The sequence below is a fragment of the Acinonyx jubatus genome, chromosome C1 (genome assembly GCF_027475565.1).
Source record: "Acinonyx jubatus isolate Ajub_Pintada_27869175 chromosome C1, VMU_Ajub_asm_v1.0, whole genome shotgun sequence".
Taxonomy (NCBI): Eukaryota; Metazoa; Chordata; class Mammalia; order Carnivora; family Felidae; genus Acinonyx; species Acinonyx jubatus.
This window is the reverse complement of record NC_069381.1, coordinates 147,114,157-147,141,054: the sequence shown is the minus strand read 5'-3', so window position 1 is coordinate 147,141,054 and position 26,898 is coordinate 147,114,157. Positions and strand designations below refer to the sequence as shown.

Here is a 26,898-nt window from a genome sequence, read left to right as displayed (position 1 = left end):
AAAAAAAGGCCTCCAAATAATCTGATTAAAAATGGGCAGAGGACCTGAATAGACATTTTTTCCAAAAAAGACATACAGATGGCCAACAGATACATAAAAAGATGTGTAGCATCACTCATCATCAGGGAAGTGCATATCAAAACCACAATGAGGTATCACCTTCACCTGTCAGGATGGCTAATATCAATAACACAAGAAATAACCCGTGTTCGTGGGGATGTGGGAAAAAAAAGGAGCCCTCATGAACCCATGCACTCTTAGTGGGAATGTAAATTGGTACAGCCACTGTGGAAGACAGTATGGGGGTTCCTCAAAAATTAAAAATAGGAACACCACATGATCCAGTAATTCCAATACTGGTATATTTACCCAAAGAAAGCAAAAATGCTAATTTGAAAGGATATGTTTCTATGTTTATTGCAACATTATTTACAATAGCCAAGATATGGAAGCAACCTAAGTGTCTATCAATAGATGAATGGATAAGGAAGATGTGTTGTACACACACACACACACACACATTATACAACCATAAAAAAGGATGAGATCGTGCCATTTACAATAACATGAATGGACCTAGAGGGTATGATGCTAAGTGAAATAAGCCTGAGAAAGACAAATACCATATGATTTCACTTATATGTAGAATCTAAAAGAGTAAATTAATAAACAAAAAGCAGAATCAGACCTATAAACACAGAGAACAAACTGATGGTTGTCTAGCAGAGGGGGTGGGGAATGGGCAAAATGAGTGATGGCTGTAGCCTTCAGTTATGGAATGAATAAGTCACAGGAGTAAAAAGCACTACATAAGGAAGAAAATTTTCTTGATAATTTCAAAGCAAAAAAAAAAAAAAAACCCACCCCCCGCTCTGCGTCATTTTTTGGGGATTGTATAATATGAGCAATTGTTTCAGTACTGTCATCATCATCATTTCATTTAAAATGAAATGGCACCTCATGTACAAAAGATATTCACAGATACAATCAATTATTCTTCCCACTCTCATTGTGTGGACAAAGGCTTGTAGTAAGGAGCCTTTGTTTTTCTGGTTATTACTATGCCACATCCCCCACCCCCTTTCCTAGAGTCTGTTCAGTTCTCAGCTTTTTGGTTTTACTAAGCAGCCTGTGATCTGAAAACTACTAATGAAGAAGGAATACTTTGTTAGAAAGGTCAAATTGTCAGCCATCCTCCGCCTGTCCTTCCAAATACAAAAGCAGTCTAACCTCCCACCCCATCTGGAGTGATCCGGGGGTTCTGGCTGGAGCTGTCAATTACTCACACAGATGAGGTTATGGGGAGAAGATCAGGGAGTGAGTTCAGAGCATATTGTGGCTGGCTGGATGTGGAACTCCTGTGATCCACACCTCATTTAATAATATGTTTTGAAAAAAATAACTGAGTTCTAAAATAAGGTTTTCTTTAATTTACTGCAAGACAGAGACCTTTTCTAAGAAATATAGCAGAAGTCATTTTATATCTGATCAAAATCTGGCAAGTATTGGCATGACACAGACACAGAATAAAGTGTATTTTAAAACTGGCAAATACATAAAAATAGATAGATGTAAGTTATGTGATTTTATAATATTGAAAGAAAAGGGACTAAAATAACTCAGTGAAAATATAGAAGAGTAATGAATACATGTCTCCTGTACTGTATGATTTTAAAGAACAGAGATACCCTTCAGTGCTCTTGGGGCGGAGGTATGGAACTACACATTTATCATTTTTGTCTAAGTGCCAAAGCTTGCTTTCTTTCTGTCTCAAAGGCTAGCCAATTAGGAATAATTTTTACAAATATATATATTTGTTTGTATATATATATATGCATATATTTATATATGTTTGTATTATTTATATTTAAAATATACATACAACATATTGTATATATACATATAAATATATACATACATAAATATACATATATATGTATATATTTATGTGTATGCATATATATGTGTATATATACACATATATAAATACATACATATATATTTATGTGTGTATATATAATATATAAATGTATATGTAATATATATATTTATATAATATACATTTATATATTGTATACATTTATTTAGCCAGTCTCTATTTGGAAACCTTATGATCTATCCAAGACCATCCAGGATTACACCAGAATTGGGTTCCAGACCAGCTTGTCCACTAGCTTGTGACTTCATCTAGGTCTCTAACCTCAGTGAATCTCAGTGGGATAACATGAAATAAGCAATATGAAACAAAGATGAAAAGATGTATACACTATTATCTAGATACATATGTCCTCTTTGCTCATATTGAGTTCCTGGCTCTATTTAAGGCCTCTGCCTGCATTGTCTCCCTTTGATTCTCAGAACAACTCCATGGACACTATTATTATCTTCATTTTACAGAGGAGAAAATTAAGACATGTAGAGATTATATAAAGTTGCACACTAGTAGAGCCAGTATTCAAACCCATGCCTTCTGCCTTCAAACCCAACAGTCTTGGTTTCTACCATCCTGTAGGAAGCATTTGTATGAAACTCTGTAAGTCTGAACAGAGAGAGAGAAAGAGATCTTGAGTGAGTGCTCCTTTATTTCATTTTCGATTTTAAGATTTCAAGTTAATTAAAACTTTCAGGTTTTAATAATTAATTAAATCAATATAGAAGTGGCTGTAGCTAATGGCATTACCAGGTAGAATACAAAGATTTCAAGACAGAAACTCAAGTTTTGAGTTTTGAGTGGGTCAGAGAAGGAAGTTATGTACAAGTAGTAAATAAGAATACACAAAAACACTATTTTGCCGTTTAAATCATTTATGTCTTTAATTTTCTATTTCCTTTTTGAAGGGATGGGAGAGACATGGTAGATTCTGTTACAAAATTGACACTGTCCTTCGAAGCTTTGACCATGCCTCCAGTGGTTATTACTGTCCTCCTGCACTTGTAACCATTACAAACAGGTAAGATAGAAATTTTCTATCAGAGACATGACTGTACTTTTTTGACAGGAGGGCTCCTGGGATGATAAAATCTAGCCATAATCAGTAACTTGTCAAAATCTAAACTGTACAGTAGAATATTAAATTATTTAAACTATTGATTGAGATGAATTTAAATCACACAATGTTATTCCTAAATCAATTTTTGAGTAACCGAGTAAAATTTAAGATGACTTTTACTTTCCATAAAGATTTATTAATTATTTAGTTTTGAATATATATTCAGTCAGATTTTATCTAAATCCATGTAATGGAAAAGAAATATGTTATTTAAAAACTATGTTTTTAATGTAATGTGTGTGAGTTATGTGAGGTTATTTTGAAGAACAAAAGTAAGTATAGCTAAACTGTGGAGTATTTTCAAATGCTTCCCCATTGCTTCTTAGCTCTGTATTTGTTTAGATATAGACTTCTCTGTTCACAGGTGTCTTCTCCATAGTAACAGAGAAACTGCCCTTTTGACACTCCACAGAATTTGCAATATGCTATAGATTTGTAATAGGGAATAAAAGTACCAACAGCGGAAGTGACCTCAGTGTCACTATCAATGCCAGGAGAACAATGAGGGCTGGGAAAATGACTCCTCCAAACTGAAGACAGAAACAAGGTAGAACCCTTCTGTGGTTGCTTGGGAAACTATACCTGCAAAGCTAGTCATTTGCTTTTTTACTGAGGCTATTGCCTTTAAAAATATACACCGAAGACCAGAAACAAGACAATTGATACTATAGTCTTACCTAGAGACTCTTACCACATAGGTCTAACCTGTAGGAGGAATTATGTGCTTTCTCTGCTCTCCCCACAGAAGAAGTCAACATGCAAAGCCACTAGTATTTCCAGTTTCCTCTTATTTTCTTTCCCAGTCTTTTCTCCAAACCATGCACAGGATGCGTGTGCATGCACATGCCGACACACACACCCACACCCACACACACACACGCACGCACACACACACACACACACACACACACACACACACACACACAATGACTGGATTGACAGCAGTTTCAAAATAAATTGCCTGGCAAAACATTTTGTGCTCAGGAGTCCCTTCCTTCAGCAGTAGTACCACCCTTGATGTATCCCAGTGTTGTTTTTAGTTCTACCTTCCTCCTTCCCAGAATAGCTGGCAGGCAGAAAGAAGCCTTTATCCTCAACTTGCTCACCCACCCAAAAGATTTCAAAAGCACCTTGGGGTAAAGGTCCTCCAGTAAGTGAGCCAACACTGGACTTTATTCAGGAGCCTGATCAGTGAAGCTCTCTATGCTCTTTTGTTAATTATAACATAATTATGTTTTTCACTAAAGAAAATTGTCTAATTGTTTTACCTGTTTCTTATGTCTTATTCTTTCTTTCCTTTTTTTTTGTGTAATATTCATTGAATACCTGTCACATACCTGGCACTGTGCTAATTACTTTTCAAATGCTATCTAGACAATGCAAAAAAAGCAATAGTCAAGCATTTATTAGAAAATTATTTATTAAATATCTATATTGTGAGAGGCACCATATTAAACACTGGCATGCTGTACAAAAGAAATAAAAGGCATGTTATTATTGTCCTGGTGCCACTTGCAGGCCAGCAGCTAAAGAGGTAGAATATAGAAACATAGTGAAGAAGATGGAAGAACACATTAAATGGATAAATTCAAAGTGACATTACAAATAACCTGTAATGCCATAGTGACCCAAGTAGGGCAGTAATCTGTTAACATTCAAATGCTTCCTTTCCTTTCCTTTCCTTTCCTTTCCTTTCCTTTCCTTTCCTTTCCTTTCCTTTCCTTTCCTTTCCTTTCCTTTCCTTTCCTTCCCTTCCCTTCCTTCCCTTCCCTTCCCTTCCCTTCCCTTTCCTTTTTTTTTTTTTTTTGAGAGAGAGAGAGAGAGAGCGAGAGAAAGCAGGGGAGAGGGGCAGAGGGAGAGAGAGAGAATCTTAAATCTTAAGCAGGCTCCATACTCTGTGCACGGAGCCCAAGGCAGGGCTCCATCCCATAACCCTAAGATCATGACCTGAGCCAAAATCAAGAGTGGGATGCTCAACCAACTGAGCCAGCCAGGGGCCCCCAGATACTTCATTTTCTAAGAATCCTGGAGATCTCATACAAATAAAGTGTCTGGAAAAAAATCTACTTGGTTTCATTTCCCCCAAAACTAGATACAAGAAGATGTTATAAATAATTTGTTTCTTTGATAAACTATATTCAGTAGTCAATATTAATTGACTACTGTATGGTCTAACTCCACAACAGAGCTATAGGATGAATAAGTTTGTTTTCATTCTATCCACAACCTTGTAGGCCCACTCAGGTGACTTTGTGCCAGAATGCTACTCAATGAACAGTCAAGATCCTGCATTGCTACCATTAGCCCCAGTGAGGCATCTCTCCTAGACAGTTACCACACATGTACACGGCCCTGCAAACATGTCTATATCCAAAGCAGTGACTCCAACACAGGACATGCAAGTTGAGGAAAGGAAGGGGCCCATGCTCTTAACTGTTATTCATTCAGATTCCATCAGGTAAGAAACAAAGCCTCACACTATACCCTACTCTTTGAGTGACAATGCACCACAAAATTTTTCAACAGCATCTTTTGTCTGAGAAGGTTGGGCAGCAGATGGAAAGTCTCCTCAAATCCAAAAGTGTCCACTAGCAGCCTGGATAATCATTTTCTTCCATTACTGATTTCCTGTTTGAGTTAAGACACTCCTGTCACTCACCAGTGCCCAACCTTGTAGTTGCTAATTGATTTTCCACTCTTCTGCACAATTGAGCCACAGATTCGATGGGCACAATTAGAACCACCTGCTACAAATTACTTATTTCTTTTGTTATCTGGCAACTGCTCCTGGTATTGGACTTTTTAACACTTTGTGGAATAGAGAGGGAAAGAAAAATAGACCCTTATTTCTGAATAACAGAATGTTATTTTCTTCCTGTTACAAAATATTTTCAGGCCTGGACACTTTACTTCCAGATAGGTCATGACTATAAATCTTGAGTTCCAGAGTTACCATGGATAATTGTCTAAATGCATGTGTATCTAAATTTTAAATCAATCAGCCATGGAATATTTAGTACAAAATAATCCAGGGGCGCCTGGGTGGCTCAGTTGGTTAAGCGCCCAACTTCGGCTCAGGTCATGATCTCGCAGTTTGTGGGTTCGAACCCTGCATCAGGCCCTGTGCTGACAGCTCAGAGCCTGGAGCCTGCTTCAGATTCTGTGTTTCCCTCTTTTTCTGCCCCTCCCCTGCTCTCACTATGTCTCTCTCTCTCTCTCTCTCTCTCTCTCTCCAAAAATAAACATTAAAAAATAAATAATAATAATAATCCAAATTACATTCAATTTTGTGAATTTTACCAATAGTAAGAAATCCTACAATATCTCATTTTCTGCTAGATTTAAATCTGCATTATTTCCAAGCAATTTTACAGCTCTGCTATTTTCCTGCAACCCCCACACCCTCTAAATACATTTGCAGTTAATTTTTTATTGTGATAAAACATAAAATTTATCATTATAACCATTTTTAAGTGTATAGTTCAACAGCATTAAGTACAGTTTTAATAGTGCAAAATCATCACCACCATCCATCTCCCTAAATTTTTGCATCTTTCCAAACTGAAATTCTGTGTCCGTTAAATAACCACTCCCCATTTCCCCTTGCCCCCAGCTTTGAGGAACCATCATTCTACTTTCTGTCTATGAGGTTGACTAAAGTTAACTCGTAAGTGGAATCACGTAGCAGTCATCTTATTGTGCCTCGCTTATTTCACTTAGTCCAATGTCCTCCAGGTTAATCGATGTGTCAGAATTTTAATATGTGTCAGAATTTCCTTCCTTTTTGAGGCTGAATAATATTCCATAATATGTATGTGTCACATTTTGTTCACCCATTCATACAATAGACATGAGATACTTCCACCTTTTAGCTATTGTGAATAATGCTGCTATAAACATGAATGTACAAATATCTTTAGAGTCCCTGCTTTCAATTCTTTTGGGTCATATACCCAGAAGTGGAATTTCTGGATGATACGATAATTCTATTTTTAATTTTTTGAGGAACATACTGGTTTCCATATCAGCAGCACCATTTTACATTCCCACAAGCAGTGCACAAGGGTTCCAATTCCTCCAGGTCTTAGCCATCATCTGTTATTTTGTTTTTGTATAATAGCCATCCTGATGGGTATGAAATGGTATCTCATTGTGGTTTCAACTTGCACTTCCCTAATGATTAGTAATGTTGAGTGTCTTTTCATGTGCTTATTGGCATCTGTATATCTTCTTTGGAGAAATGTCTATTCAAGTCCTTTACCTGTTTTTTAATTGGAGTGTTTATTCTTTGTTGTTGAGTTGTAGGAGTTCTTTATATATTCTGGATATTACTCCCTTATCAGATACATACTTTGCAAATACTTTCTCCTACTCCATGGGGTGCCTTTTCACTCTGTTGATGTCCTTGGATGCACAAAGTTTTTAATTCTGATTAAATCCAATATATCCATTCTTTTAATTTATTTTTTTAATTTACATCCAAGTTAGTTAGCATATAGTGCAACAATGATTTCAGGACTAGATTCCTTAATGCCCTTTACCCATTTAGCCCATCGCCTCTCCCACAACCCCTCCAGTAACCCTCTGTTGTTCTCCATATTTAAGAGTCTATCCATTCTTATTTTGTTGCCTGTGTTTTTGGTGTCATATCCAAGAAATCATTGCCACATTCAATGTCATGAAACATTTCCCCTATGTTTTCTTCTAAGAGTTTTATAATTTTAGCTCTTGTGTTTGGTCTTTGATTCACTTTCAGTTAATTTTTGTAAATGGTATAAAGTAAGAAGAGTCCAGTTGCATTCTTCTGCATGTGGATATGCAGTTTTCCCAACATTAATGTTGAAAAGATTGTCCTTTTCCCATTGAACAGTCTTGGCACCCTTGTGGAAAATCATTGGACTATATCTACAAGGGTTTACTTCTGGGTTCTTTTCTCTATTCTACTAATACATGTCTGTCTTTATGCCAGTACCACACTGTTTTGATTTCTGTACTTTCAACAAGTTTTGAAATCAAAGTTGTGAGACCAACTTTCTCACTAGTATAAATTCAAGCAAGCCAGAAGAATATAAACTAAAAAATGAGAGTGCCCCCTCACCTGCACTCTTTCTCCCTCCAACCAATCCCACTCTTCTCCCATTAACAGTTAACAAAGGTAACTGCCATTAACAGTTTGGAATTTGCTCTTCCAGGTGCATTTCTTGTGTGTACGTTAAGTATCTTTTCTATCTCTTCTGTCTTTTGCAATAAATAATATCCAAAAACTTAAGACTTCTAGTTCTTGAGGCATGCCACCAAAAACTTCTTGTAATAATAATCATGATACATGTCTCCCATTTTAAAACAATGTTATTCTATTTCTGTTCTTGATTTAAAAGAAAGAGAAGGAATTTATCATTTTTATGTTCATTCAGCAATAGAGTCAGTTATTTGAATATGGCATTAAAAATGTTAACAATCATGTTATTAGAAGAAATCCCATTGCAATCACTCAGTTAAAAACTGAATACCTCCTAACTGTATCACTATATGTAAAGACTACCACTGTTTTTTTTTTTTTTAATTGTAGTAAGTTCTCTAGTGAAGTTACATCCAGTTCATTACTTTTTTCAATCTCTTGTTTTAGGTAATACAAACATAATCATTAAGTACTGCTGTCTGCTAAGTATAGTATTACTTATAGACAAGAAACATCTTTCTTTTCAAGTACATTGGCTAAATGGATGAAAAATATTTTCAGAGACTCAAATATAAAATATCTCTTTTGGGGGCATTAAGGAATCTACTCCTGAAATCATTGTTGCACTATATGCTAACTAACTTGGATGTACATTAAAAAAATAAAATTAAAAAAACAAATTAAATAAAATCTTTTTTAAAAAATCTCATTTTGAAGTATGCATTTTTTGAAATGCAAAATTTATTTTGAAATGAAAAAAATCATCAGTGTATGTATCCCAAAAATATGTATTACTGTCTTCAAATTGCATTTTTTATTTAAAAAAAAATTTTTTTTTTAACGTTTATTTATTTTTTAGACAGAGAGAGACAGAGCATGAACGGGGGAGGGTCAGAGAGAGGGAGACACAGAATCTGAAACAGGCTCCAGGCTCTGAGCTGTCAGCACAGAGCCCGACACGGGGCTCGAACTCACGGACCGTGAAATCATGACCTGAGCCAAAGTCGGCCGCCCAACCGACTGAGCCACCCAGGTGCCCCAAATTGCATTTTTTAATTAAAACGTAATGTTTAGCACCATCAGTAACAATTTGTTAACAAACTGATGAAAATTCAAGATATATTTTTCTTATTTACATTGAAAAATGCATATTTGGTTTCTTAACTTTTTTAAGGAGCTGACTGGAAAAAAAATTTTTTCCTGATTTTAAGAATTATTTCCCTAAAAATTTGATTTTATAAGTAGTTACACAAACGCAAAGTGTTTTATCATTTGCTTTTCTAAAAAACAACAATATTTACTTTACTAAACTCTTTGGATATAATATGTTATCCTGGTTCAAATAATAAACTAAAAATCTGTACTTTTTGTTCTTAAGTCATAACATTTGAATTAAATAATCTAGTGAAACCAGGCAAAAAGGCCAGATATAAAAAACTCTGGAATATTCGCAAATGCAGAATTCTAAACACAAGGCCAAAAAAGACTTTAAAAGATCATCTGCTCTATTACTGTAAGCCAGAGTTTTCACAACCCTTTTAAGTGTTTGGAACCAAATAGTGAGTGGTAACAAGTATAAAATATCCTCTTGTTTCTTTATCGGTTAGAAACAGACACTCAAATGGCTGCATGCTGTGATCCAGAGTTAAGTTCTTAGAGCACATAATTTAAAAGAAAGACATATTTGCTGAATTTCTATATTAACAATGCTATCTTCTAAACAGTACCAAGAGAACTAGAGTTCTGATTTGAAGGTTTTAGGATCTAATGTATGAGTATTATATGCAACTACTTAAAAGATACTTGCCAATTTAAAAAACACAGGGTTTCTATTGTTTTAAGCAATCATAGTGATAAAATAGCAAATCAGAGTGGACTAAATAAATCCAAAACCAACAGGGAACAAAAGGAAAATGTTGTCATGAATAATGATACCAGTGGCCAAGTTTACAGACAATGTTATATCTCTCCATTATCCAATAAATGCCATAGTACAAGGTCATGGAGGAATCAGCAATGTCCCCTGGGTTTAGAACCAGCACAGTGAATAGTAGTTGGGCCATAGCCTGAACGATGCAGTGCCATGCTAGCCTCCTAGGACAGCAGTTTAAGGCACCAGCTGGGCATGATAACAATGCTCCTCTGTCTCCGAGGGGAGAAGGAAAAGCAGATTCTAAATTATGAGAGTATGAACCATTGGAAGCATAAAAAATTACAATAGCATCTAGACAATGTTTAGTTTTATGTACGGTCCTTTTGAAGGAGGTTTTTTTACATTTAAAACATTTTACATTTACATTTTTTTACATTTACATAAAATTCTGCCACTGCAATCTGGTTAAAAAAGAACTTTTCTAGTTTTAGATGTGTGCTATATAGATTATTAATAGAGCACCTACAGAAAATAGTTAGTAAAGCATAATAAAAATCTATATGTCCTGCAAAGATGAGTATCATAGATGCCTAAGATTACTAAATATTGCTAGTGATGTTTATAAGGCAGTTAATAATTGTACGTCTCCCCCCATTTCCCTTGAAGCTTTTCTACTCTTGAATGACCCCATTGCTTTTGTTTCCTTTAGCAACTTAAAGATGCATGGTAATGAAAAACTTCCAGAACTGGATGAAAAAGTTTAATTTGCTTTCTTTTTAGGTTTTCTGGATGATTTCATCAGGCCTTCCCTTTCTCATTGACTCAGCAGTTCTGGCCAAAAGTCATCACTGTTTGAAATGTGTTTCTTCAAAACTTCATGTGTATTGAAAATAAATTTTTCAAGCTTAGCTTAAAATTTCAACGTTAGTTAAATTTTAATACTCACGTTTTTCTATTAGGTATTCATGTGGAAGCATATACACAAATTTTCCAGATTCCGCTTTTGATGCATTAATGTTGGGGAAGGAGCACTGCCACCAATCACTGAACACTAATTCATTCAGCTGTGTGGGGAAAATATTGGTGGGTGTACATCCTTGGATTAGTTCCTAGGGTTTTAAATCTATCTTCAGTGAACATGCCCATCTGAACACATTTGAATAAGCCACGGACTCCATGTGCTTATGAACAAACTGATTTGGGATACATAAAATTGCTACTCCAATCTCTGTTCCATTCTCACTAGGCAAGTGTGGCGGGGGAGGGGGGTGCGGTACATGTGAACTCCATGTTGGCAGACACTCATTTCTTCCCCTCACTGCCAGTTCCCCCCTGCACGCACATTAAAGCAAGGTATGTGCTGTGTGGCCTAATTACAAAACAGGGCACTTGCTGTGCCAAGAAATATATTGCTAACTTTATGGGCTTTACCACATATACTCTGAAACTGGAGCTGGACTCTATTCCTTGAAAGAATTAAGCCTTGTCTTTGAGACTCAAATTCTCCTCATTCATCTAATTCTGAGCATTGCAGTGACCTGTAGCATGTATTAGTAATGCTCAGGGTCTATGAGTATTTTTCTGCTCCATGTTCTGAAGAATTCATCAGAAGTGCTTATTCTGGTGCCATTCTGTGCAACTCATTATGCTTTAATGACAATTTTTTATTGCCCAGGAACTTACTATAACCATTTCCTTTTTCTGTTTTTAAGGTTTGAACAGGCTTTTATTACCAGTTTGATCAGTAGTGTGGTAAAAACGAAGGGCAGTTATTTTTGGATAGCTCTTCAAGATCAAAATGGCACAGGAGAATACACTTGGAAGACAGCAGAGGGTCAGAAGTCTGAGCCGGTGCAGTACACACACTGGAATGCATATCAGCCTCGTAAGTAGAGAGAACTATAACATCACCCCTCCCCTCCTGTTTCCTTTGCTCAAAATTCTTTCCACCCCGTGATCCAGCTCCTCTGGTGCTTCCTTAATGTTTTCTTAATGCCTAAATCAATTAAAACAATTACTACAGGTTCTCAGGGGGTGAAATATGGCTGGTCTTTTTTAAAAGTATGACGCATGTGACATTTGACAGGTCCAAGGTGTAAATTCATTGCTCAAGACCACACATGCCTTTATTAGCAGGAAGTCCAGTTTCTTCCTCCTTAAAGGCTTTCCCCCCTCCCCCTCCCCCTCCCCCTGCCCTTGATTGTCCAAGAATACCAGGGGCTTACTCAGCCCAGACTAGTCTGATATACTTCAAAGCACAGTGAATGGGCACATATAGGTACATCTAATCAGTCCACAGTCACAGCCACTTTGCCATGGAATGCTGACCCATTACTTAGGTAACACTCTTGTTAGTCCATCTCCTCCATGGGCTTCTGTTATCCTTAGCCAGGATTTCAGAGTTGCTCTATTAGTTCATCCTCATATGCTCAGCTCTGAATCCCAAAATGTGAAACTGTGCCAGGTTAGTCACTTCCAGAGAAACGAATGGCTTCAGCCACAAACTACCCTAGAACTAGCCCCTTTGGAACAAGCTTTAGGCCCTTCTTAGGTGACCAGCCTAGACCCAACACACCTTTACATCAGCCTGAATTCCTATTTGGATGCCTTGGTCCCTTTCTTACTTACGGGCCTCAATCAGGGCTACCCTAAGAGATGATAGGCAATAAGATACCTCTAAATGTGTTCCTGGAGGAAATGGGTTAGGGGGCCTCAGGCTCTTCCCTGAGGAGAGATAGGTATTATTATAATACTATCAAAATAATTTTCTTATATCAAATATATAATGATAATAATTAGTCAAAGGACCAAATATACCAATTAAAATACAGAGATTGTCAGAGAAGATCAAAAAACAGGACCCAACTGTATGTTGACTACAAGAAACCCACTTTTTATTTTTATTTTTTATTTATTTATTTTTAATTTTTTTTTAACATTTATTTATTTTTGAGACAGACAGAGAGCATGAACAGGGGAGGGTCAGAGAAAGAGGGAGACACAGAATCTGAAACAGGCTCCAGGCTCTGAGCTGTCAGCACAGAGCCCAGCGCGGGGCTCGAACCCACAGACCGCGAGATCATGACCTAAGCCAAAGTCAGACGCTCAACCAACTGAGCCACCCAGGCTCCCCAAGAAACCCACTTTTTAAAAGAAAGAAAGAAAAAGAAACCCACTTTAAATATAAAGGCACAGGTAAATTGAAAGTAAAAGGATGGACAAAGATATACTGTCAAAATACTAATCAAAAGAGAACAGGAATAGCTATATTAATGCCACAGAGCAGACTTCAGAACCAGGAAAGTTTTCAAGGATTAAAAAAAGTGACAATACATTATGGTAACGGAGTAGTACTCTAAAAAGACATAACAGTCCTTAATGTGTATCACCTAACAACAGAGCGTCAAAATACATGAGCAAAAAAACCTGATAGAATTGCAAAGAGAAATAGATGACGCTATTATACAGTTGGAGAATGTAACATCCCTCTATCAGAAATGGATAGGGGTGCCTGGGTGGATCAGTTAGTTAAGCGTCAACCTTGGCTCAGGTCATGATTTCACAGCTCATGGGTTTGAGTCCCATGTCAGGCTCTATGTTGATAGTTCAGAGCCTGGAGCCTGTTTTGGATTCTGTGTCTCCATCTCTCTCTGCCCTTCCCTGCCCACATTCCCTCTCCCTCTCTCTCTCTCTCTCTCTCTCTCAAAAATAAATAAACATTAAAAAAAATTTTTTTAAAAAAAGAAAAGAAATGGACAAATCCAAGAGACAGAAAATCAGTAAGGACAAAGTTGAACTTGATAGTACCGTCAATCAACAGGATATAATTGATATCTATAGGCTAGTTAATCCATCAATAGCAAATTACACATTCTTCTCAAGCTCACATGAAATGTTCACTAAGATAGACCACATATGGCCAAAAAACTCACCTTAACAAATTTAAAAGAATAGAAATCATATAATGTCTTCTCTTGGTCCACAATGAAATTAAACTAGAAACCAATAACAGAAGGATAGCTGGAAAATCCCAAAATATTTAGAGATTAAACAACACATGTCTAAATAACATGTGGGTCAAAGAAGAAATCTCAAGAGGAATCTTAAAACATTTTAAACTAAATGAAAATGGTAATCTAAAATCAGCAATCTCTGGGATGCCTGGGTGGCTCAGTAGGTTGAGCGTCCGACTTCAGCTCATGTCATGATCTCATGGTTCATGAGTTCGAGCCCCACATCAGGCTCTGTGCTGACAGCTGGGAGGCTGGAGCCTGCTTCAGATTCTATGTCACCCTCTCTCTGCTCATTCCCTGCTCACACTTTGTCTCTCTCTCTCTCTCTCTAAAAAATAAATAAATATTAAAAAAAATAAAACCAGCAATCTAAGTATTAGAAGAGAAAATTAAATCCGAAGTAAGCAGAAGAAAATAAATAATAATAATTAGAGCAGAAATCAATAAAATTGAAAACAGGAACTCCATAAAGAAAATCAACAAAACTAAAACCTGGTTCTTTGAAAAGATCAATGAAATTGATGTTTGTAGCCAGGCTCACTAAAAAAAGAGAGAAGACATGGGGCACCTGGGTGCCTCAGTCATTTAAGTGTCTGACTTTGGCTCAGGTCATGATCTCACAGTTTGTGAGTTCAAGCCCCACACCAGGCTCTGTGCTGACAGTTCAGGGCCTGGAACCTGTTTTGGATTCTGTGTCTCCTCTCTCACTGCTCTTCCTCCACTCATGCTCTGTCTCTCAAAAATAAATAATCATTAAAATTTTTTTTAATTAAAAATAAAAAAAGAGAGAAGACACAAATTACTAACATCACAAATAAAAGAGGAGGCATCACTACAGATGCCAGGGACATTAAAAGGATAATAAAAGAATATTATGAACAACTCTATATCCACACATTTGATGACCTAGATGAAATAGACCAATTCCTTTAAAGATATAATCAGCCAAAACACACACAAGAAGAAATAGACTATCTGAATAGGCCTACAGCTATTAATAAAGAAATTGAAACAAAATTCATAACTTTTCCAAACAGAAAGCACCAGGTCCACATTGGTTCACTGGTGAATTCTACCACACATATAAAGAAGAAATTATGCCAGTTCTCTACAATTTCTTCCAGAAGACAGAAGCAGAGGGAATACTTCCTGTCTCATTCTGAGGCCAGCATTACCCTCATACCAAAATCAAAGATGTTGCAAGAAAAGAAAACTAACGACCAATGTCTCTCACAAACAAAATAGCAAAATCTTCAGTAAAATAATAAATTGAATCCAACAATGTAAAAAAGAATTATACACCACAACCAAATGGGACTTATCCCAGTTATACAAGGCTGGTTCAACATTCGAAAATCAATTAGTGTAATCCATCACATCACCAGGCTGTAAAACAAAAGTCACATTATCATATCAATGGATGCAGAAAAATATTTGACAAAATCCTATACCTATTTATTTTAAAAACTGTTAGCAAACTAGGAATAGAGGGGAACTTCTTCAACTTTATATATTTAATTTTTTTTAACATTTATTTATTTTTTGAGACAGAGACAGAGCATGAGTAGAGGGGGGAAGCAGATTGAGAGGGGAGACACAGAATCCAAAGCAGACTCCAGGCTCTGAGCTGTCAGCATAGAGCCAGATGCAGAGCTTGAACTCACAAACTGTGAGATCATGACCTGAGCCGAAGTCAGATGCTCCCTGACTGAGCCACTCAGGTGCCCATCTTTAGAAAGAACATCTACAAAACCTACAGATATCATAATTAATGGTGAGAAACTAAAAGCTTTCCCACTAAAATCAGAAACAAGGCAAGGATGTTCCCTGTCAACAGTTCTTTTAAACATTGTACTAGAAGGCCTAGCCAATGTAGTAGGATAAAATAAAATAAAATAAAATAAAATAAAATAAAATAAAATAAATACAGATTGGGAAGAAAGAACTAAAATTTTGTTCACAGATGATAAGATTGTCTATGTAGAAAATCAGAAAAAATCAATAAAAAAATCGCTTGAACTAATAAGTGATTATGGCAAGATTGCAATATGAAAGATTAATGAACAAAAGTCAATTGCTTTCCTGTATAACAGCAATGAACAAATGGAGTTTAAACTAAAAAACATATTATCATCTACATTATCACCCCCAAAATGAAAAACTCATATATAAATCTAATGGAATATATATAAAATCTATATGAGGAAAACTATACACTTTAATGAAAGAAATCAAAGAACAAGTAAATAAATGGAGAGATATTCCAAGTTCATGGATAGAAAAACTCAGTATCATCAAGATATCAGTTTTTCACAAACTTCCCTATAGATTCAACACCATCCCAATCAAAATCCCAGGAAGTTATTTTGTGGATATTGAAAAAACTGATTCTGAAGTTTATATGGAAAGGCAACAGACCAAGAATAGCCAATTCAATATAGATGTAGAAGAACAAAGTCAGAGAACTGACACTACATGACTTTAAGACTTACTATAAAGCTAGAATAATCAAGACAGTGTGGTATTGGGGGGGAGGGAGGGAAGACAAGTCAGTTGAACATAAGAGAGCCCAGAAATTGACTGACATAAAACATAGAGCTAAATGTGAGTCCCAAAGCTGTAACACCCTAAAGGATAACATAATAGAAAACCAGATGACCTTGGGCAAAACAATGACTTTTTAGATATAACACCAAAGGCACAGTCCATGAAAGAAACAGTTGATTTGCTGGACTTCATTAAAACTAAAGACTTCTGCTCTGAGAAAGCCAATGCCAAGAGAATGAGAAGACAAGCCACACACTAAGACCAAATATTTGCAAAAACCACATCTGACAAAGGACTGTAATCCAAAATATACAAAGAATCCTTGAAACCCAACAATAAGAAAATGAAGGACAAGAATTAAAAATGGACAAAAGATCTTAAATAAAGTTATATAGATGGCAAGCAAGCATATGAAAATATGTTCAACATCATATGTCATTAGGAAATTATAGATTGCAACAAGATACCACAGCACACCTATGAGAATGACCAAAATCCAAAACACGGGTGAGGATATAAAACAATGGGGACACTCATACATTGCTGGTGGGAAAACAAAATAGCATCCCACTTTCAAAGACAGTTTGATAGTTTCGTACAAAACTAAACATACTCTCACCATATAACCCAACAATCACACTCCTTGGTGTTTACCCAAATAAACTGAAAACTGATATTCACACAAAAATCTACACATGGATTTTTATCGAAGTTTTATTCATAGTTGCCAAAACTTAAAATTAATCAAGATGTCCTTTAGCAGGTGAATGGATAAACAAAATATGGGACATCTAGACAATGGAATATTATTCACTGCTAAAAAGAAATGAGCTATCAAGCCATTCAAAGACATGGAAGAAATTTAAATACATATTACTAAGTGGAAAAGGCCAATGGAAAAGTCTACAAACTACGTGATTCAAACCATAGGACACTCTGGAAAAGGGAAAACTATGACACAGTAAAAAGATTACTAGTAAAAAGTGGTTTCCAGGGGTCAGGGGGAAGGGAGGGGTTGATAGACCGAGCACAGAGGATTTGGGGGACAGTGAAACTATTCTATATATACACAATGGTGTATATATGTAATTATACACTTGTCCAAACCATAGAATGTACAACACCAAGAATGAAACCTAATGTAAATCATGGATTTGGGGTGGTAATGATGTGTCACTGTAGGCTTTAACAAATGTACCATTGTGGTATGAGATGTTAATAGTGGGGAAGGTTTTACCTATTTGAGGCAGGAGGTATAAAAGGAAGTCAGTACTTTCCACTGTTTTGCTATGAAGTCAAAATGCTCTAATATACATAGTTTATTATTCTTAAAAAAAAAAACCTATACTTTAAAAAGATGACTGCAAGGTGAAGTTAAGACAAATCAGATTTTTTGTGTGTAAGCATCGGTTTAGGAAATGTGTATAGAAACTGGTGACTTGCATGGCTCTAAACGAGAAACATCATAATTCACTCAGTAAACAACCTTCTTATTCTACAAATCTGTGAATATTATTAAAATGCAGACAATAGTGAAGTTCCATGTCACACTATTACTGAAAAAAAAAAAAAACCTCAGGCTTCATTTCTAATATACCTCGGAATTTTGTTAGGAATGTCTATACCTGTCAAAATAAATTAATACATTTTGAATAGACAAAATCTTGGTTCTTAATGTTACCTTCCTTGGGGCATATCTGGATGTCTAAAATCTGGAACTGAAGCAGAGCTCCTTGTCATTCATAAGTTTCTACTATAATTTATTTGAGTGGCACTACTCTTTTCCTCTTCTCCCTGAAGCAAAAATAATATCATGATGCTCAGTTTGGCTGCTCATGCTGACTGACATTGAGTAAATTGTCTCTGAATAAGATGAAAATGTAAATCTTTTTTTGAAGAAAATAGCAATATAAAAGCCTCTGTGTTTCCTTTTTTCTTTTAAATTGCAGTTTGCAGAAATGCCATCCTAAATCACATTTTTTCCCTGCCTGTCACAAAAGTATCCATTAACTTCGTCCTCATGTCAGAATCTTAATCCAGCCCAGACTGACTATATAAATTGACCACTGAATAGGAAGCCTGCAGTTTTTTTATAAACTTAGCCAAGACTCTGTCTTTATGTCATATCATCAAAATATTCAATCTGTGGGGGAATCACAGTTCTGCCACTTTTTTCAACATTGTATTATGTTCACCAGATAGTGTAATGACCCACCATATACCCATCACCCAGTGTCATCAATTACCAACTCACAATCTATCTTGTTTCATCTATATACTCACCCACTCTCCCCAACACTTCTAATATTTTGTCATAGCAAATCCCAAGCATCATATTGTTTCATCCACAAATATTTCAATATCATCTCTAAAAGATAAAGACTTCTTTTTAAAAAATGTGAATATAAGACAATTATTATAGCTAAGAGTAATTAACTATAATTTCATAATATCATAAGTCTTCAGTTAATGCTCACATTTCTAAATGATTCATAATATTATACAACAGATTTTACAGTTTGTCTGAATCAGGATCCAAAAAGGTTTATACATTTGCAGTTGGTTGATAGATCCCTTAAAGTCTATTTTAATCTCTACATTTCCTTCTTCTTTGCCCCCTCCTATTTTTAAAAAAATTTATTTGTTGATGCAAGTGGGTTGTTTGTCCTGCAGAGTTTCCTACAGTCTGGACTTTTTGATTGAATCCCCGTATGTTGTTTAATGTGTTACTCTATCCTCTTTATTTTCCATAAAATTGACATTTTTATTTTTAAGAAGGTAGAATCAAAGGCATTATATAATTCAGATTTTCTTTTCTTTTGGAAAACCATTTCATAAGTAGTTGTGTGTTCTATCTTAAGGCACATAATGTTCACTTTTCTCACTTTTTGTAATGTTAGAAGCCGCTAATTATCAGTGCCTAGATCCATTGATTCCTTAGGGGTTACTTCATAGCTTCGTATCTGGGATATCTTTATAAAGAGATAGTTTCCTGCTATTTTACTAAAACAACAACAGCAAAGAGACTGTGGCACTTGGTATTTTAAGAGAAGTAACTATTCAGGTAAAACAGGAAAACCAGTTTTGATACATACTAACTAGTACCAGTAATTAAAGGGAAAAAATGGGGACTTTCTTATTTAGGGACACTAAATGGGATAACTCCAGAACATTTACCCCAGTTGTCCCAAGTCAATAGAAATCTTCTGCCAGTGACAAAGAAAATGGGATGCCAGTAGAGTAAATCAGATCTCTTTTTCTTGAAAGTGCCCTCCACATAGCAAAGAAAAGTCTGTCCAGCAGGTAGATAGGCTGATCCATTTTAACGCTTCCCAGAGTTCTGAAATGAGGACAAACATATTCTCATTTCTGGGCACTCTTTGGGTATTTTCATATTTTTTTTTGTAATGATGTAAGTAACTGTCATACAAGGTAAAAGTGGGATCAGAGATCTTTACGGAAATGCTGTGATCACACACAGAAAAGAAACATGACTATAGAAAAGGAGGAACATAATTGAGGGAAGATTCAATCATTGATTCAACAGCTATGTATTGAATGCCTGCCTATTCTGTACCTTGGCATTGTCTCATAGTAGACTTAGTTAAATCTGTTTTCAAATTCTGCATCAAACCCCTCACTGTGTGGCCTTAGGCAAGTTACCAAACCTCTGTGCCCCAATTTTTCCATTAGCAAACTGTAAATACTGATATGATATCCATCTCAGAGTTTTTGAAGTTAAATAAAGACCATATAAAATACCTAACAGCATTACACGGAAGCTACCCCCATTGCATCACTTTTCTGCATGAAGATGGAGAAAAGGACAGAGAAGAAAGGTGGGTAGATCATATGATCATATGATTTTTTTTCTTTTAGTCTATTGATATGGTGGATTACATTAATTGGTTTTCAAATGTGGAATTATGTTTGCACACCTGGAATAAATCTCACTTGGTCATAGTAAAAAAAAAAAAAAATGATTGGAAAGGGTTATTGCAAGGAATGGGAAAATAACTAAACAGACTAAAGAAAAATAATTGTCCAGAGGCTCTGAAGGCCCAGCTACAGTTACCTCCTACACTGAGGCCACAAATAGATTTTGTTTGTCTGCTTTCAGATATTTGACCAGAGAGGTGAAAAATGGAGGCTTTCTCACCTCAGTTCAATTTATATGGTTAGATAGCTTTGTCAAATGGAAGGGGCTAGAGCAGTGAGTTGGAATTTCTTAATTGACCCAAAGTTATCCTATTCATGTTTTTTTTAATGTTTATTTATTTTTGAGAGAGAGAGAGAGAGAGAGAGAGAGTAAGTGTGCGAGCAGGGGAGGGGCAGAGAGATGAGGGACAGAGGATTTGAAGCAGGCTCTGTGCTGACAGCACAGAGCCCAATGCAGGGCTCTAATTCACAAAACTGTGAGATGTGACCTGAGCCAGAGTCAGATGCTTAACCGCCTAAGCCACTCATTCATGTTCCATGGACAGAGTGAAGGGGGATAGACTGAGGGTAAGGCAGATAAGGAGAATCAGTTTAAATGTGAGATTCACCACTGAGAAACAGAATGATAATTTTTCTCCAATGGGAGATGAATTATTGAATTTGAGAACAATATCTCTGGGAGAAAAACCCCCTCCACTCCCACCCATACCCTACCTTTATTATTTGGCTTTTGTAAGCATGCCTACAATATAGGATTATAAATTCGGTTTATATCTCCCTTATCTCAGTCTCCCTTTATTACACTGCTTTACTGCTTCTTTGGGGCTGAGACTCCAAAATTCGGGTCAAATGTTCCATTAAGTTAACCACTTTAGAATCCCAGTAACATTCCCACAGCACTTTCACCTTCATAGTAGTTCACAAACATCTCCTTCTCTACTAATGAAGATGAGTTGAGTATCTATAGTATCTAAAACCAAAGCTATTTAATCATTGTCTGATGTGAAAAAGTAAGACAAAATGCAAGACCAACAACAAAAAAAGTATATTACATTTTAAATTTGCTGAATCGAGCTTTTTAAAAATTCCTTGAACGTGCAGGCAGAACTCATGCCACAAAATCCCAGCTTTTGTAATAAACAGTCAAAAAAGAATAGAAGCAACATCTTAGGGCTGGTTTTAGCCCTTCCTATCTTTCAGGGTGCTTTTAAATACATTATTCCATTTGATCTTCATGAAAACCACTGAGGAAAAAAAGGAATTCTTATCCCCACATTTCAGACAAGGGTTTTTTTTTGTGTGTGATTAATTAACCTGTTTGAATTTTGAGTTACTAAATATTTGTGCTGAGACTAGAAGCCCATACTTCAGGTTCCAAGTCAAGGATGCTGGGGAAGGATGATGGAATTGAGAGGGAATGCATGTACCCAGCTCTCTCAACTAGAGCAACTCCATTAGCATATTATGTTTGAGGCTTTCATGTGGATTTCCATAGCTCAATTTCATTACAATCTCATCACAGGGGAGTATGCAACATCCCCTCTTTTGTTCAGGACCCAGCTAGATTGTGAGATGCATTCCAAAGTTACATTGAACAGGACTGCAAAGCTCCATTCATGACAGATTGCAGTTGCATGCTATAATCTTTTCTCCTTGTGTGGCCCCCAATCATTTTTCATTCATCTTTAACACTACCTAGGTGTTCTGGCCAATGGAGTCGACTAACGGCTTTTGTATAGACCAACTCTCTTTTGACTTTCATACTAGTCATGTTTTCTTGTTTACTACTGGACATTTTCACCTTTGTGGGTCTCTCTGACATATCAGCGCGCGCGCGCACACACACACACACACACACACACACACACACACACACACACGACTGTAGGCTTCTTGTGGATGGCCATGATGCCTGGTGTCTAACACAGTGTGTACACTCAGGATTGCTGAAGACACAAACACTGGTTCTGTAGCCCCCTTATTCTTTCTCCTTTTCCACAAACTCTTCCATTCCTTTAGGAGAGGCTCCTTGTATATCCTCCTCTGTCTTCTTTCTTCTCTCTTCCCCTCTTCTTCAACCCTCTCTTTAGTCTTTCTGTGAGTGTAAAATAACCACCCATGGCTGACAAGGATAAGTCCAGTTACCATGTGTTTAAAAAAAAATTGAAGCCATTCTTTGTGATGGAAATTAAGTAAAACACATATATAGTCCCAAGTAACTACATTTTAAAAAGTGCCTTTAGGTCCAGAGTCATCAGAGTCCTCAAATGCTCCATCTCTAATTGCTTGCTTTTTTTTCACAAGCATCTCTTGAAAACTCTTTTTCTCCTTTTCAGCCCTCAAAACACAGCTAAAATGTCAGTTGCTGCAAATCCTTTACTGATATCCCGAGGCATACTCCATCACCCCTTCTGAAATCTTCCACAGAAATCTTACTATAGTACTTCACACATTATGTTCAATGAATTAATGTGTCTATGCCTCACACTAAAATAAGGGCTGGGGGTTGTTTGCTTTATTTTGTTTTGTCCTCCTTTGTCTAGTAGCTAATATACAGACTAGCCTGGTATGTAGATATAGATGCACAATTTTGTTGTGGTTGAATTTGATTTAGACAGATGAATGATCACTTTGGCTTCAAGAAAAAAGGTTCATTCTTACTCAATTTTTATTCTATTTTTCAAATGGGATTGTTTTCTATTATTCACCAAAAATTGAGGGGTATTTTTTTTTAGCTATCCTACAAGTTGTATAGAGTTAACAACAAACTTGGCACCTTAACTCAACAAAGAAATTGTTTCTATGGAAAAACATGGTTAATTTTCCAAAATGTTCAAACATACACAAAAGAATAGAGCTTCATCCAGAACTAGATGGCCTTCCCCTTTTCCTTAATGTCTGCCTTTATTCCTGCCCCCAGTTTTACTCCATACGTAATTTAGCTCATTCTCTCCACTCTCCCATGGTTGGCAGTTTGGTTTTCTGTGGTGCATCTTACAGTCTGCCTTGAATCCATCATTTATGTATTTTCCTGGTCAAATCTATTTCTCAGAGGGTAAGCACTATGCATTTTTCATTGTTGATTTTTCACAATGGGGTATGAGAGCATGATGTACAGAGTAAGTGCTCAGTAAATGATGGGCTAAATTTTTCTCTGTTCAGTTAAAAAAAAAGTGCAATAATTGGAAGTAGAGGAATGTTGGCATTTGATTGAAATATTGGGGATTTGATTGGCTATGGGGGATATTTCAGTCCCAGGTTAAACAGTGCCTAGTTTTCTATCATTTATCATCTGAGCTCAAAATGTCCAAATTTCAGTCTTCACAGGCTCTCTACCCTCACTTTTTCATCTTCTATTCTTTCCTCCAAAGATGAAGAGAAGATAGTCCTGTTAGTAAAGCATTCTTTCTCATCTTTATTGTTCTTATGTGGTCTCTTCATTATGAGATGTCAGTTATGCAACACTCCAAAGACCAGTATTCCAAGAACAAAATGTTCTAGTCATTCTGGTATTAAAAAGTGCTGTTTTCAGGGTGCCTGGGTGACTCAGTCTGTTAAATGTCTGACTCTTGATTTTGGCTCAGGTCATGATCTCACAGTTGATGAGACTGAGCCCCACATTGGGCTCTGCGCTGACAGCGTGGAACCTGCTTGGGATCTCTCTCTCTATCCCTCCCCAACTCACGTTCATTCTCTCTCTCTCTCTCTCTCTCTCTCTCTCTCTCTCTCTCTGTCTCTCAAAATAAATAAACATTTTTTAAGTGTTGTTTTCTGCTTTTAGGCTACAGTGGTGGCTGTGTTGTCATGCGAGGAAGGAATCCACCTGGTCGCTGGGAAGTGAAGGACTGCAGACAATTTAAGGCAATGTCCCTGTGTAAGCAACCAGTGGGAAATCAGGAGAAAACGGAGCAGGAAGAGAGATGGCCTTTTCACCCCTGCTACTTGGACTGGGAATCAGAGCCTGGCTTGGCGAGCTGCTTCAAGGTGATGCCAAGGGTATCTAGACATTCTGAATGGAACAAACATTATTTCAGTTTTGTCCATGTATCTCCAATTCCTTTATTCCAGAGCAGTGCCTGGCACACAGCAGGTACTTAATATTTGTTGGCTGCCTCTATCTTTTCAATTATATTCCAAAATTTTAAGTTGAAAGACTGACATATCCCTGGTGATACTGAAGGCCTCTTCACGAAGATTGTTATCCAGGCCCCAGTCAATGTTATTTTTGTTGCAATGTACTCCTCACTGGGTATTGAAATGATACAATTCCATATCGTTTGTAAGAAAAAGAATAAAGTATTTATTATGGAATACTATCATTTTGCTGCTAAGAATAGCTTTTGCAGCTTGCCAGACATCTGAGGATCAAACAAATTAATACATATACTTGATATGTGTGTGTACCTGTGTGTATGAAAAAAGTGTGTGAAGAAATGTCTTTTTGCAAATCAGCTTTAGATCCTAGATATAAATCACTACCTACAATCCTCTTATCATGAAATATCTGTGAATGCACTCAATTTAATGTACGCATGCACAATCCTACACTGAATTCATTGGGTAACAGTGACCTCACAAAGCAGTAAGTTAAACTTTACAAATGAGCAAACTGAGGCAGCAGGATGAAGTGATTTGCCCAAGATCCCAATTATTTGTTGACAGAATTGGAATAAATTCCTGGTCTTGGGAATCCCAGTTCAGTGCTTTTTCTACCATATATTACCCTGACGTGACAACAAATGTAAAGGTGTGTTTGATGGGCATGGTGGTAGGATTGATGAATTTTAAGTGATTCAAGAAAAGGTTCCCAGAGGAGCTGAGTTTTGACATATAATTTAAAAGATGGAAAGGCTGTGCTGTGGCCCAGAGGACTGGGAAAACCATTCATTCTGGTCTCAGCAAATCAGAGCTTGGTGAAGCCTGGCCGCAGGGTGCCTGCCTGGCATCAGAAACTCGGGAGCAGTGTCAGGCAATTAAAAACAAGGAGGGCACAGAGGCCCAGGATTTGGAGTTCTGTGTTTTTGGGCCCTTACCCTTGATCTTAAATAAAGTCAGGACCAGACTCTCCATTTGACTGACTTCTTCCTGCTATTGCAAGGACAGCTGAGAAACAGCAGAGAATTTAGGCACAGCTAAAACCCAAAGAACTTAGTAATATACCTGCCCTAGGTCCCAGGTCTCATTTCTCATTTCTTGCTGCGGGTCAGCCAGATTCATGATCCTTCAGCCAATTCTAATTTGTCAGAAGGCAATCTGGTGGGATGGAAATTCATGGGCTCCTGCAGGAAGGAGTGCTGAATGTAATCCTAGTCCTGCCTATTTGTAGCTCTGTGACTGGAAATTTGTAATCTCTCTTAGTCTGACTCTCATTGTCTCTTGACAAACATTTATTAAGGGACAAGTATATGCCAGTTACAGGAAATTTAGAAGAAAAAAAAAGGAACTCAAGGAGTTCCTTTATAAAACAGCTGATTCCTTCTATCATTCTCATGAATTTGTTGTGAGAATAAAATGAGATAACAGTTTTACGATGAGTAGACACATTCTAGTTCAATAAATGTTATTTTCCCCTACTGGGTCAAGCTTTTAATATAGATTAATGACAATTATATTACTGTTATTTTCTTGTCGAGAATTAAACAACCTCACCTTATCCATGATAGTGTCAACTTTTCTTTGCTTCTTACTAAACCAGGTATTTCATAGTGAAAAAGTCCTGATGAAAAGAACATGGAGAGAAGCAGAAGCATTTTGTGAAGAATTTGGAGCTCATCTTGCAAGCTTTGCCCATATTGAGGAAGAGAATTTTGTGAATGAGCTTTTGCATTCAAAATTCAATAGGTAAATACTTGTTCATTTTGAAAAATGCAATCAAATATTCTGTCTCCCAGTTATGAGTTCTCAGGGAAGAGTATCCCAAATATTTGTTTAAAATCTCAAGTATTTAAGCCTAAAAGTAACTAGCCATTAGTTGTGAAAGAAAAATACGTACATATACAGTTTTATATTTATATTGCACCCAGTTCTCATTACATAAAACAAAGAACAAAGTGATGATTGTTTTGATATTTGAAATTTTTTCTGTGTACTTCAAATCAGAATTTTAGAGCTTCTCTGCCAAACTCAGTAATTATCTAGCCCCGTGATTTTCAAACTGTTGCCTGGGAATCCCAAGAGTCCTGGAACTCAGGACTAGGAAGGGAACAAGGGACAGAAGTCCCGCTTCTGTGCTCACTGACCTACGAGAGCAGCTCCCACCAGCTCCTCTTCTATTTATTTTGTTATAATAGAGTCCAT

General features: G+C 36.6%; 1 protein-coding gene across 3 annotated transcripts in view; it reads left to right on the top strand.

The window, feature by feature from the left end:
- The window catches only part of PLA2R1 (phospholipase A2 receptor 1), a 119,502-nt gene that overhangs the window by 51,040 nt on the left and 41,564 nt on the right, over positions 1 to 26,898 (top strand). For all 3 annotated transcript variants that reach the window (XM_015082931.3, XM_027055659.2, XM_027055660.2), the window contains exons 10-13: positions 2,839 to 2,951; positions 11,815 to 11,987; positions 24,383 to 24,585; positions 26,297 to 26,442. In XM_015082931.3, coding sequence (XP_014938417.2) covers positions 2,839 to 2,951; positions 11,815 to 11,987; positions 24,383 to 24,585; positions 26,297 to 26,442 — 635 coding nt within the window. The remainder of the gene's footprint in view (positions 1 to 2,838; positions 2,952 to 11,814; positions 11,988 to 24,382; positions 24,586 to 26,296; positions 26,443 to 26,898) is intronic.